A 13,892-nucleotide genomic window follows, 5' to 3' on the forward strand; every position below is an offset into this window, starting at 1 on the left:
TTGTAGGAAGGCCCCTAAATATTTCCATTTAGCATATCTCCTCAACGAATAGAAATCTCTGAATAAGTGTTGAACTAAAAATCTTTTAAATCCCAAGACCTTTCATTTGATATCAAGAAAAAGGGGCTGACCCCTCAAATTAGGGGCTCAGAGGGGCCAAAAGTTTTTTATATATAACTCTCTAATGATCAATATTTTCTTATACATTACCGAAGCTAAAGTATTTATCTTAACGATTTGCAACAATATATGATAATAATTTGAAAATATGTTACATAATTAGGGGTCACAAGGGGCCCAGTCTGACTAAAGACAGCCCCTACTATATCACTTCGTTAGTAGGGTCTGAAGAACTCTCATAAGGGTCAATCTCTGAGTGAACTTTCTGTTAGCCAATGAAATCGCGGTTTCCGAATTCTTGCCTGGTTAATGGCTGGTTAGTCGGAACTCACTGGGTTTACCTTCGATAAACGTAATGTACCGAGGAGTTACAAACGCAAAATAAAGAAAATGGCGCAGTCCATGACGCCGAGGAAAACATGTCTTTTGGGAGATATGTGCATTATTTGTGGCTTTTCCTTTGTACTTATTGAAAAAACAGCAGACGGAAAAGAGAATATTCACAAATTTTATGACACTAAGTTACGATTAAATAAGGAGAGAGAAGAGTGCATAAAAAAAGTAACGGAAACTTCACTCGACCTCGGCCTCGAAAGTTGCACTAACGCAGGCATCTGTAGAAAGTGCTGGAGGTCGGTCGAAAGTATAATCAAAACAGAGGAGAAAAATAATGCAGCAAAACATAAACTTAGACAAAGCTTAGATCAGGTATATAGAAATCATGTATTGTCACTACCATCTCCTAGACGGAAATCCATCACCAAAAGAATGCTTCGGAGCCCAGACCCACCTGGAGACGCCAGTCGTCGGGCAAAATCCCTTGTCACAGTGTCGTATATCTCGCCTGTTAAATTGACCCCCTTTTGTGAGATCGGGAATAAGGAAGTCCCACAGCGGTGTGAGGTAACAATTTTTAGCACATTTACATACTATTAGCCTATAATTTATTTTCACTCCCCGTATCATTTCATTTCAGTTGACATTTAGTTGAACACTAGCTTAATTAATTACCATCTTAAAACTATTTTTCATTTGAAAATTTCTATTCACAGATGCAGAGAACTATTAACTTTAACAAATGTAAATGTTGCTGTAAACCAAACAGATTCTAATGTCTGTATATGTATTTTTAGCTCACCTGAGCTTTCAGTGAGCTTTTCTGATCACCTGTTGTCCGTCATCTGTTCCGTCTGTAAACTTTTCACATTTTCAACTTCTTCTCAAGAACCACAGAACCGATTTTTACCAAACTTGGTACAAAGCATCCTTGGGTAAAGGGAAATTAAAATAGTTAAAATCAAGGGCCAAGTCCCTTTCCATGGGGAGATAATCAAGAAAATACAAAAATAGGGTGGGGTCATTAAAAAAATCTTCTCAAAAATCATTGGGCCAGAAAAAATAAACTTATGTGAATCTTGGGGTAGTATAGATTCTAAATTGTCCAAATCATTACCCCTGGTGATAGGGTTTGGTCACAATTGCTATTACAAAGGGGGGAAATCTGATAAAGAACAGCATGGCCAAAGTTTGTCAGGTGAGTGATGTGGCCCATGGGCCTCTTGTTCAATAGATGTTTTAGATTTCTTATCACCAATATTTATTTTCAATGTTGTGTTTTATAACATCATTAGGTCACCTGAGTTTAAAGCCATATGCTCAGTGAATGATGTGGCCCATGTGCCTCTTATGTTTCATTCAAGTTAACTGCAGAACTGTTGCTCTCTCCAAAAAATAATATTGACAGACTGGTTTGCTACCATGCCACCCATTGAAAAAAATGTATACCGGTATTAATTGCGCACAAAAAAGTATGCTGTTTCTCGATTTATTTCTCAATTGTCATCTTAAAATATTATTTCTACCCATGTGTTTCTAACATATTCTTTATCATGTTTATTTAATTCGATCGTATGCACTTTGTGCAGATGTCAATTACGAGAATACTTCGTTTAGGAGAAAGAAATGTTTTTAAATCTATCTTTTTCACAATTGAGGAAAGAATTTGACAGAATTAATCCAGAACTAAAAACAACTTTTTGTCTGCAATAAACATACACTTTTTTCATTGGTTAGCACTGTAGCTCACCGGTCTTTTTCTGCAGCTACATTAAAGGTATATGATTTATGGCATTCCATTGTAGGCGATATGCACCTTGACATACAAAAGTGCTTCATCTGGAGACAGAGGAACGTTTGCATACTTCAGAAATTTTCTAAATGCCAGGAATGTGAAAGGTGAAGTCAAAAATTCCTACAGAGCTCACAAGTTACTACTATATACCATATTTGATGCAATGTGTTATGTGCTGTTCCTGGGTGAATTTGGACTTAATAGCACAGAGGAGAAAATACCTGTGCCAGATCTGAGTAGCTCTGAAGAAAAAATTTCCTGGATTAATGAAGTGAGTGAAAAAATAGTGAAAAAATGGTTCTTTGAAAATACTGATTTAGTAGAAGAATTGAGAAATGTTTTCGAAGATGAGCACCATGATGAAAACTACTGGATCAACACTGCTGTTGAAAATCGATTTCAGTGCCACAACTGTGACAGAAGTTATGCTTTTATCGAGAGCTTGAAGACTCATGAATCTCGAATGCATGGGTATGTTGACTCCTCTCCTAAAATTAGTAAAAAGACTGAAAACAAAGATGAACTTTACGAATATGTTGTTCATTTGTTTAAATTAGGTGCCCTTCACAAGAACTTAGACACCGCAGTGGATATGGGTGACGGTCACCGATCTGTAAGGAGTGCCAAGTACGAATTACCGATCTATAACAAAACCAACAAAACCAAGTATCTTATAGGTAGCATACATTTGACTGCGTTGGTCTCTGGCACACTACCACCAAACAAACAAGAACAATTAATAACTAACAGATTTGTAAACCTAAGTGGTGGTGTCAACAACAACATGGCATTGGATGAATATGTGGAGCTCTTAAACAGAGACACAAAGCAGGCATGCAGTGGACATCAAACCAAAACAAGCATACTTAAGCATTCCAAGGAATATCCTCATCTCATAGATGCCATCAAACAAATTGACATGATAAATGAAATCAAAAGCAGGAAAGGATTTCATAAACACCCAAGTTACAAGAAAGATGTTTTGAAAGCAGCAAATGAATTAATTGAAATTTCTGCTTTCACTGAAATACCAGGTAGAACATTGACTTGTCGAACTATTGTTTGTCCCAGAAATCCATTCGTAGATGCATACAAAAAACTTCCAACAATGATTTTTAGACATTTACCAACATTGCCCTTCTGTCGCTTGAGAAACAAACATATCTAAGAAAAACTGCATTCTTGTGAATTAAATTTTTGTTAAATGGAGAGAATTGAACTTGATAAAAACATTAAATGAGACAAAGATACACTCTAAATTAATTGTAATTTAAATTTCAATGTATATCATAATAAAATTCATTAACATGAAAAATGTTTAATATAAATTTATTAGCAATCATCATTATCTGAAAAGTTAAAAAATTGTTCAGAGTTTGATTCATAAAAGTATGAAATTGTTTCACTGTCACTACTGTTATTTCCATCTTCAGCTTGGTCCTCTGAGGTGAAACAATTCAAAAGTTTTTCAATTGGTAATGAAATACATTGTCCACAGGTACACAATTTAGAACAAATGTCACAACAGTGGTGTTGATTTAAAGACTTTTTCACTGTTTCCATTTCAGCACCGGAATGGAAATTTTCCATAAGGGTTTGTCGCCTGCAAACATCTGTTCGTAAAAAAGTCTTAACCTCTGTATCTAAAAGTTTACATTGGTAGGAATTATACAACACAACTGCTACAGATGGTAACCCATCTCTACCTATTCGTCCCATCTCTTGAACAAGGTCTGTTATGTTCTAATTCGTTTCACTCAAACGAACATAAATTATTTACAATCAAAACAAGAACACTTGTCTACGTAGGAAATGGAAGCGCTTGCTTGCCAATATTTATTAGACGTATACATTTACAAAAAACAAGTCTTCAATGGTACCGATTCTCTACCTTCCTTCTACAATATATCAAAAATATAATTAATCACACATAACAGTACAAAATGCATTTTTAACACAATGCTTTTATATGTCCTCACTTCGCTGATTAAATGTGCTATTTTTTATAACGTAATATAATGCATGTATGAACACAATTATGCTTCCCTCGCCGCCCAGGAAAAACCATAGATAAAAAACAACATCGATTTATGTTGAAAAAACTATGGAAACCTGTAAGTCCGCAGCAATTGCGAGGTAAACAAAATGAATGGCGGACTCATTCTCACAAACTTACGTACGTATCATATATTATAATGTACAATTAATCGACTAGTTTAAGTAAAACCTATGCAAAATGAATACAAGTTAGAACTATCTGTAAACACATTTCGACTATATGTAGTTAATATGTACCCTTACACAACAATCTTACATTTATATCAAATTTTACATAAAATTATCTAGAGCGACTAAGCAAATTGTTTCCCATCTTTGACAATTAATCTGTTGTGTACAAAACTTTTAATTTTCTTGAAATGAAAACAATTACTTTCTTTATTAAACAAAATACTAGTAAAGGGTTGAAGTAAGAGGGTGGGTGGGTGGGTGTGAATGTCGCAAAGCAAAGCCTTCGAATGAGTTAAAATCGTGATTAAAGTGAATACCTGTTCACCCGTTCTACAGGTATCGACCTTTAAATACTGACCAATAGCTACTGTCGCTATTATTAGCACATAATAAACAAAAGCACGTGTTCCTAGTACATATGATAAATAAATTTATGTTCTAATTCGTTTCACTCAAACGAACATAAATTATTTACAATCAAAACAAGAACACTTGTCTACGTAGGAAATGGAAGCGCTTGCTTGCCAATATTTCGAACATAAAGAAAGAGGGCTCTGGTTTTTCTACAAGCTCAAGAAACAGTTAAAATTAATGTTCATTTATATAAGGAATCTTTGCTAAACATTTTTGTAAATGTTGATCTTTATTGCACTTTCTTGATCATACGTGTGTTTAACAATTTCTGGTGGAAACTTTATTTATTTATCTATTTTTAAGTAAAACTAGGTATGCAATCTTAACTATATTTGTCCAAATAAATATAAAGCATTCAAAATGTTTATCCGATTCTTGTGTTGAATATATGTTTGGAACAATGATCCTTTTTAAACAAACTTTTGCAACAAAGCAACCATAGTTTTGACGCTGATACTGGAAATAAAAAACTAGATCGTACTCACTTTGTTCAGGTCCGTTTTGTTATTTCTATAAATGATAAAGAATAAGTATCATAAAATAAAATCGAATCTCCAAACATTATTCGTTCAATTAACTCAATCATCCATCTTAAGCTATCAAACATAAGAAACTAAACAAATCATATCTTATATAGTGTTTTATATTATTGATATGGATTTCACCATTAGCAAGATTTCAACGCATAGATATATTTCTTTCATAAAAGTATAAGTCTTTAAGATTTCATTTTTCAGACATGACAGATGTTATCAGATGTAAATCATCATAATATGCGCTGTTAATACAGTTGTATTTTCCTTCAATTCACTTAATTGCCTATTAAAATTGACCGTTCAAAAAAAAAAAACTTCAGTATATTCTTTTAAGTATATAGAACCATACAACTTATGTCTTATTCTTTTTGGGTGTAGACTTTGATTTTACCATTTGCTAGACTGAACGCAAACATGTATTTCTCCTATACATTTAGGAATTTTAAATAAAACATCTTTACATTCCAAACAAAACAAATGACGATTGTTTATCTTAAGTAATCATCATAATTTTCGCCGTAAAGCATTTTCCTTCAATTTGCTTGCCGAAAGTAAATAAGTTCTGTAAATCAATTAAAATTTGCAACAATCCTTTTAGAATACATGTATATCAAATTTGTATCGCTGTAAATTATTTGCTGGCTGCATCATTCCGTGCACAAGAAATCATCATGATTACATCACTGACAACATACTATTCGACCAGACTTTAACAAGCTACGACGTGCTACACACCAGAAAAATGTTTAGAACTACACTGGCTGCGTCAATACGCACCAGGACTTCCACTGGCTACAACATGCTATGCACCAGGACTTCTACTGGCTGCAACATGCTATGCACCAGGACTTCCACTGACTGCAACATGCTATGCACCAAGATTTCCACTGGCTACAACATGCTATGCACCAGGACTTCCACTGGCTGCAACATGCTATGCACCAGGACTTTCACTGGCTATAATGTGCTATGCACCGGGACTTCCACTGGCTGCAACGTGCTATGCACCAGGACTTCCACTGGATGCATCGTGCTGTACACCAGACACACCCTGAAAACTCTACTTGCGTCACATACGCAGCAACATCAACTTACTAACTTCACTGGCTGCAACGTGCTATGCACCAAGAACATAATTATAAATCTACTAAATGAGGCATACTAAGCACCAGGATTACTAAAAAGATCACTGTGCATTAAATGTATCTTATATACTGAATCTTCATGTGCAGTAAAACCAAAACTTCATAACTGTGCAAAAATATAACTATTTTATAAACTTCTATTACGAAATACAATTAAGTACTGTTTTTCCATTATACTATATAAAGAATTTTTCACATGTAATTATTTAACGACTTTTAGATCACTATTCATTTTATATTCTGCGACAGTGTGCATGGATATTATTTTTATAACATTTTAAATTTCTTACGCCTTTAAAGCGGCATTTCCATGTACATCTGATTTTCTAATTTTAAACGAAGCAGTATTATATTTAACACAGATAAAGTATAATCACAACCGTTCAATGTTCAATGTAGATACAAATACAGGGTCTTGAGCCTTTAGAGCGGCATTTCCATGTACATCCGATTTTCTAATTTTTAACGAAGCAGTATCATATATACAAAGTAACACAGATAAATTATAATCACAACCGTTCAATGTTCAATATAGATTCAAATACAGGGATATAAAAACGTCCCTCATTCAAAATTTATAATTCATTACGATTATTTCAAAATAAAACCTAAAATAATAATAGTTAAGATATTCCTATTTAAGACGTTCTGGTATTCCAAAAAAAAAAATTATATATACAATTTTATGCTTGTGTGTTCTTGAAAACTTAGACTGCTATCTATACACTAAGCTAAATCAAAAAGCTCCTCGACACGTAACAACTTCAACCGACGTTTACTTGTTTTCAAATATCGCATATCTTTTGAAAACAAACTGCAAATTAAATTTTATTTGCGTCGTAGTGCTGATGAGTGAAATCTAGTTTGTTCAAGTCGTGTCCAAAACAATATGATATGGCTAATTATAAATATCAATACGTTCACAGTTGAATCAAAATTTGACTGTGAAAACCTGAACACAATCAATCGTATTCCATATAACCTCATTATAATATTTTACTGAAATATATAGTATACTCGGATATTTATCATTAGACCAGAAAAGAAAGTCAACAATATAAAATAAAATTTCTTAACTGTTTGAAAGCTTTTTAAAAAATTTCAAAGAGATAAAATTAATCCAGAGCTTTTCCCTTCTATCTTTCATTTAATAACGAGAAAATGAAATGATTTCATTTACAAGCAATAGGCTTTTGTATTTTTGATTGATAGTATTTAAAATACATCTATCTTATATCTAGAGGTTTTATCTAGAGTTTGTTGTTTTCCATGTGAAGCTGAGTGTGTTGCAAAGAGAATCTGTAAAAATTAAGCTGAATTATAATCTCCCGACCTAATTTAACTTAGTTGAGATATCAAATCCAAATCAGTCTTTAAGGGTTTGTTAAATAAGCATACATGTACATATGTACAAATGCATTCATACAGTATATCGAAGCCTGCTGTAGATTCTAGCTACCCTCTCATAATCATAAGCGAAATCATTTATCGAAGTGGTACATATTCTGTTCGTTTAAATGAATGTCATACTGCCCTATAAACAATTAAAAAATGGTTTGTATATTCTCCATCATCATGATACTGATTGTATAATTATTATGCTGACTGTTAAAAAGAAAAAATACCTGCGTTATGCTTTACTGTTTACAAGTTATAAATTTATATTGTATACAATAAAATGTTTCACGTAATAAAGTGACTTGAATTCAATTGTATTCAAAACGTTTTCATTATAAATAACTTAAGTATTATCGAAAATACTTATCTTTTACTTCAATGACCATTATGTACTCTCTGCTTATGGATGTAAAATCTGTTGAACTGTTCAGGCGATTCTGGACCTTTGTCTTCCGATGAGCAGTGGAAAATTCTAAGAAGATAGACATAGGTGAAATAACTTATCGAAAAGGTATCTTGTCTGTGTTTACTTTCATTATGTACTTTTATTTTTACAATAATAAACGGGGGATAAATTAATGCCGCGTTCTTGAACTTGAACCTTAATTATCACCAAAAACTGAAAACATTATTTTTAAAAACTTATCTTCCGCTTCAATGGCCTTTTTTTACTCTGTTTATGACTGTGAAATCTCCTTTGACTGTTGATGTAACGAATGCTGGACTTCTCGTCTTTTGTTGAGCCGTGAAAATCATAACTTCAGGTATACATGTACGTATCTAAGGTTTGAGGATTCTCGGTCTGCATGCGCTATTCTGGATACTTCACCACGAGAACTGTGTTTAATGAACCGTCTCTGTATTTTCGATGGTAAACTGAATGTTTGAAGAGAATAGATGTCTTTGTCGAATGCAATGCCATATAAAATTTGTAGACTGGTTGTATAGAATCGACTTTCCAAACAGGGATGGGCCCGTCTCCGTACAATTTTTGTCATTAGGAAGTGTACGTCTGAATGTCGCAAAGCAAAGCCTTCGAATGAGTTAAAATCGTGATTAAAGTGAATACCTGTTCACCCGTTCTACAGGTATCGACCTTTAAATACTGACCAATAGCTACTGTCGCTATTATTAGCACATAATAAACAAAAGCACGTGTTCCTAGTACATATGATAAATAAATCAACATTTACTGGGGGTCCATAAATTATCACACTGTTGCAGTTTTTAATGTCAATACCCATGCCAAGGGCATTAGTTGCTATTACTATTCGAAGGGAGTTGTCATTACAAAGTTTGTCTATTATTTCTGATTTGCAGTGGGATGGAGTTTCGGAATGAAACATTTCCACAAAGTTAGCACTATCAGGAATTTCACTGGTTAGAAAGTTATACATCAATGAGACATCTTTGATTGTGTTGCAGTAAATAATACACCTTGGAAACTTAACTTTCAGGTTATTTAAAGCTTCCATAACCCAAAACATAGCGGATTCCATAGAATTTGGAATCTTGTTGACAATGAATTTAATATTTTCCTTATTTGGTGACAGTCTAATAGATTTTATAGTTTTTTTATCAATACCCAATACATTAAGCACTCTTTTTTCAATAATTTTTGTGCAGGTAGCACTTAATGCTAATAATACAGCATTTGGAAACATGGAGCGCAATTCTCCTAAGTGCCGAAACCATTTCCGAAAAGCTTCCTCTTCATTTCCCATTCCTCCCCTGAAAATAATCCAATTCTCTCTTTGTAATATATTTTAAGTTTCTTTGTCGTTTATTTACATAGGCACATTTAAGGACAGATGATACAAACAAAAAAAGGATGCCTGGATTGGAATAATTATATTTTTAGCTCACCTGAGCCAAAGGCCCAAGTGAGCTTTTCTAACATGAAACAAGTTGTTATTTTCAAATTCTTTGACAAAAATTTGTTCGTATAATCTGTCCTTATTGTTAAATGTAATATAATATTAAACAATCTTTTTCGTAGTGCAAGTTTTTCAAAAAATGTATTTAATTTTCTTCTAAAATATGATTGATACCACACAGTCTTTAAATTCATCTTTATTTTACACATAATCACACTTCATAAAAAACATACCATGTGGCAATAGTATGGAATTCATCAATAACAATAAGACTGACATCAAGTTTCTGAATGATTTCCCTCCTTTGCACATTTCCAACGAGCAACTCTGGTGACCCATAAATAAGATCCACATCACAATTTGATATTGCAGAATCAGCTTCAGGAGAACTACCTAATAAAATATTTATTGAAAGGATTTAATATGCCTACCTGTAGTGCTAAAATTCATTGAGGTAAGTTAATGATCCTAGAAAATGTATAATATTCTGTGAGTGTAAGGTGATTTGTAATTCTTGTTAAATCTTCAAAAAATATATATCCATTGTGACAAAATTCAATGCAGATTTACCTTCTTTTTTGGAAAAAAAAATCATTTATTTAACAATTTAAATTTACATCCCATTAGGAATATTAGATCCCAAATGGGCTGTCATAACCCATTTTGGCAATGGATGCTAAACTTTTGCACATGACATCAAATCAAATGCAAACAGACAAACAAAAAAAACCTTCACTTGTAAACTGTACTTTGACACTAAGATATGTCCGACCAACCCAGTCTAGTAAATGACTGTTCCATGCCATTGGCACAGGCGGATTTAGATGGGACTTTTTATGTCAATACATAAGATTTATTAAATCAGGTTTTGGGGGGAGCGCCCCCCCCCCCCCGGATCCGTCACTGCATGCATTTACATGTACATAAATAGTAAAATGTAGGTTATCTTGGGTCATTGGTCGAATTGAGAAAATAAAACTATTAAATGAAATCACATTTTCAGTCTTGTAAAGTTAGTGTCAAACCCTGCTAAGTACTTTTAATTAATTAATTAAAAACATACCTAAATATTCTGCAGAAACAAGTGTTGTTTGTTTCAATTTATTCACTTGGTCCTCCATTATGGACGTTAATGGGCAACAAACTATGACTTTGCTGTTCTTCTTTTTACTCCAATCATCACCAAGAGCCCGAATTACTGGTAAATAAAGTTGATATGGGAGAGATTTTCCATACCCGGTAGGTAAAATAGCGAGGCAATTGTTATTATTCAGAATAGTCTCCAATATTTCGACTTGTTTTTCTTTAAGACTGTTTATTTTTGTTTCTTTCAAGACGACATGGAAAGCACGTTGATAATCCGCCATTTTCATTCTAATACCGACCGTTTTCTAATACGTGTTATCTGATTGGTCAATATTTTCTTATGAATATGCAGACTCAAAGTTCACTCAGAGATTGACCCTTATGAGAGTTCTTCAGACCCTACTAACGAAGTGATATAGTAGGGGCTGGCTTTAGTCAGACTGCAAGGGGCCAGAATGTCACATCGTTGACGCTTTATATCTCGAAAAGGGGGATATTTTGATAAGTAATATTGAACAAAAGATGGTCAGAATAATGTTTTAAACAATATGCACACTTTGAATTTTTGTAAAACGGCCCCATTAAGGACTTGTAGGAGTGGCCCCTAAATATTTCCATTTAGCATGTCTCCACAACGAATAGAAATCTCTGAATAATTGTTGAACAAAAAATCTTCAAAATCACAAGACCTTTCATTTGATATCAAGAAAAAGGGGCTGAACCCTCAAATTAGGGGCTCAGAGGGGCCAATATTCTTTTATCTATAACTGTAATGATCAATATTTTTTTTATACATTACTGGGGCAAAAGTATTCATCTTAACGATTTGCAACAAATTATGATAATATTTTTATCATATTTAACGTAATTAGGGGTCGCAAGGGACCAAAATGCTATATTTTTTATCCTTTATGTCTCGAAAAGGGGGAGTATTCTCATAAGCCTTATCAAACAAAAGAAGTTCAGAATATCGTGATAAAAATGAGAAACTTTAACTTTATAACTAGGGAAAACTCAATGTCATTCTCTTTAAACAAATATCTCAGTCAAAATCACATCTCATCTTATCGAGAAATTCAACGGAAGACCTACTCGTTGCTTGCAACGAGATCTCATCTAGTTATTATTATTATCCTTTTTACTTTTGTACAAGTTTGAGAAAAAAGACCTTTGTTCATCCAGAATGGCAGACCGGTCTGCAATATGATTACCATCTGAGTTAATTAATTCAGATATTGTTTTATTTACATAATTTCTTCTTTCTAATTTACAAAAGTATTCAGAATTTTTTTCACCCATTTCATACCAGGTAGCTTTTGAGCGTAACATTAAAGCCTCTATATAGTTCGACCTAGAATTTTGTAAAGTTTGTTTTTTTTCTTCAAGTATCAAAATATCTTCTTCTTTTCCTGAAATATTGACTTTTTCTTCCAAATCTAAGATTTCTTTTTCTAATTTTTTCCTCTCTAGTTTTTGTTTTTTGGACCTTATGGAAGAATATTCTATTGTTAAGGATCTGATTTTCATTTTCAAGACTTCCCAGAAAAATTAATTACTTATACTAAATTGAATACTCTCCCTTTGTTCAATATCTCCTGATATCATATATTCTTTCCCAACCGATATTGTTTTTACTCTGTTTCTTATTATTATTATTATTATTAAGGTCTTCTGTCTTCACGGAATTATTAAGGTCTTCCGTCTTCACGGAAGACCTTATAGTGATTCTACTGTTTCTTATTATTATTAAGGTCTTCCGTCTTCACGGAAGACCTTCTAGTGATTCTACTGTTTCTTATTAAGGTCTTCCGTTTCCAACGGAAGACCTTATTGTTTTCGTTCGGTTTCTTTTTCCCTATTATTATTATTATTATTTTTTTTCTTACCGATTTTTGTGCAAGCCAGTTCTCGGAAACGGCTGGGTCGATTTTCACGAAACTTTCAGATCTGATAGATATTGGTCTGAACCTTATTGGAAATTTTTTATAAGTACGTCGTCACTTCCGGTCGTGAGATATGGACGATTTACTGATTTTAAGAGGGTCAGCTTGTCCGGGCAATCACTAAAAAACGAATGAAGATATTGAATTGAAATTTTCAGTGAAGATAGAGGAAGGATTGGTAAATTGCTTTTTTGAGTCTATATCTTTCCAGCGCAAAAGGCGTTGAAGCTCGCTTGAGCTCGTTATAATTATTATTTTTCTGACCATCAAATTTTGTGCGCGTGATTTCTCGAAGACTACTGGATTGATTTTTATGAAATTTGCTGGAACAATGTGTTGCTATCTGCAGTTATTATATCCTGGAAATTTTTTGGAAATTCCTCTCTGGTGCCAAGTTACGGACAATTTTCTGATTTTAAATTGACATCTTGTTCGCGGATTATCTAAAGAACGGTAAAAGATATCACTGTGAAACTTTCAGGGATTATAGATCGTGATAAGTACTATCGAAGACGCGATCTTTTGTACGTCGTCTCTACTTCCTGTCGTAACGGCATGCAAAGAAAAAAGTCAAATTTTTGAACTTTTTTGTTTTTCAATATTTTCAAATCATATTTGTATGGTTGATAAAAACATTTCTCATTAGGCTGAATATATAATTTGTTTGTAAATTGATGAATTCGAACCCGAGATATTAACATTCAAAAGTCTGAAGCGGGATCTTAATGGCGGCGGTCTCTGTCAATTCCGACATTTCGCAATAGGGGTTTACAGAGGCAGCCGAGCGTTTGCTTGAACGAAAGTAACATAAGGAGCAATGAAATGTGTAGGGATACTTGGATTGTCACGTCGTAGGTTCGTTGCAATTCGGTGTCAAACTACATTTACTATCCAAGGTCTACTTACAAGTCTTCTTTAATTGGTTTTGGTTGTTTCTCAAAGTAGAAATAGAAAAGAGTTAATGTGCAAATGAAGTACAATATCTGTATCTTTTGTTTTGCATCACGGTAACA

General features: G+C 33.4%; 2 protein-coding genes across 2 annotated transcripts; one reads left to right on the forward strand and one right to left on the reverse strand.

Moving 5' to 3' along the window:
- The first annotated feature begins 307 nt into the window (after positions 1–307).
- On the forward strand, positions 308–1,232 carry LOC134273299 (uncharacterized). Its single transcript, XM_062755488.1, has 2 exons — positions 308–1,023; positions 1,173–1,232. Exons 1-2 carry the CDS (start codon positions 511–513, stop codon positions 1,230–1,232), a joined length of 573 nt encoding a protein of 190 aa, XP_062611472.1. The 5' UTR covers positions 308–510.
- Positions 1,233–3,483: 2,251 nt separating this feature from the next.
- On the reverse strand, positions 3,484–11,217 carry LOC134273310 (ATP-dependent DNA helicase RecQ-like). Its single transcript, XM_062755505.1, has 4 exons — positions 10,914–11,217; positions 10,084–10,243; positions 9,161–9,704; positions 3,484–3,994 (listed from the first exon to the last, which is right to left on the reverse strand). The coding sequence occupies exons 1-4, from the start codon at positions 11,215–11,217 to the stop codon at positions 3,584–3,586; spliced, it is 1,419 nt and encodes a 472-aa protein (XP_062611489.1). The 3' UTR covers positions 3,484–3,583.
- Positions 11,218–13,892: the final 2,675 nt, after the last annotated feature.

The sequence above is a fragment of the Saccostrea cucullata genome, unplaced genomic scaffold (assembly GCF_032062105.1).
Source record: "Saccostrea cucullata isolate Sc308-1 unplaced genomic scaffold, CSIRO_AGI_Scuc_v1 ctg427, whole genome shotgun sequence".
Lineage (NCBI taxonomy): Eukaryota > Metazoa > Mollusca > Bivalvia > Ostreida > Ostreidae > Saccostrea > Saccostrea cuccullata.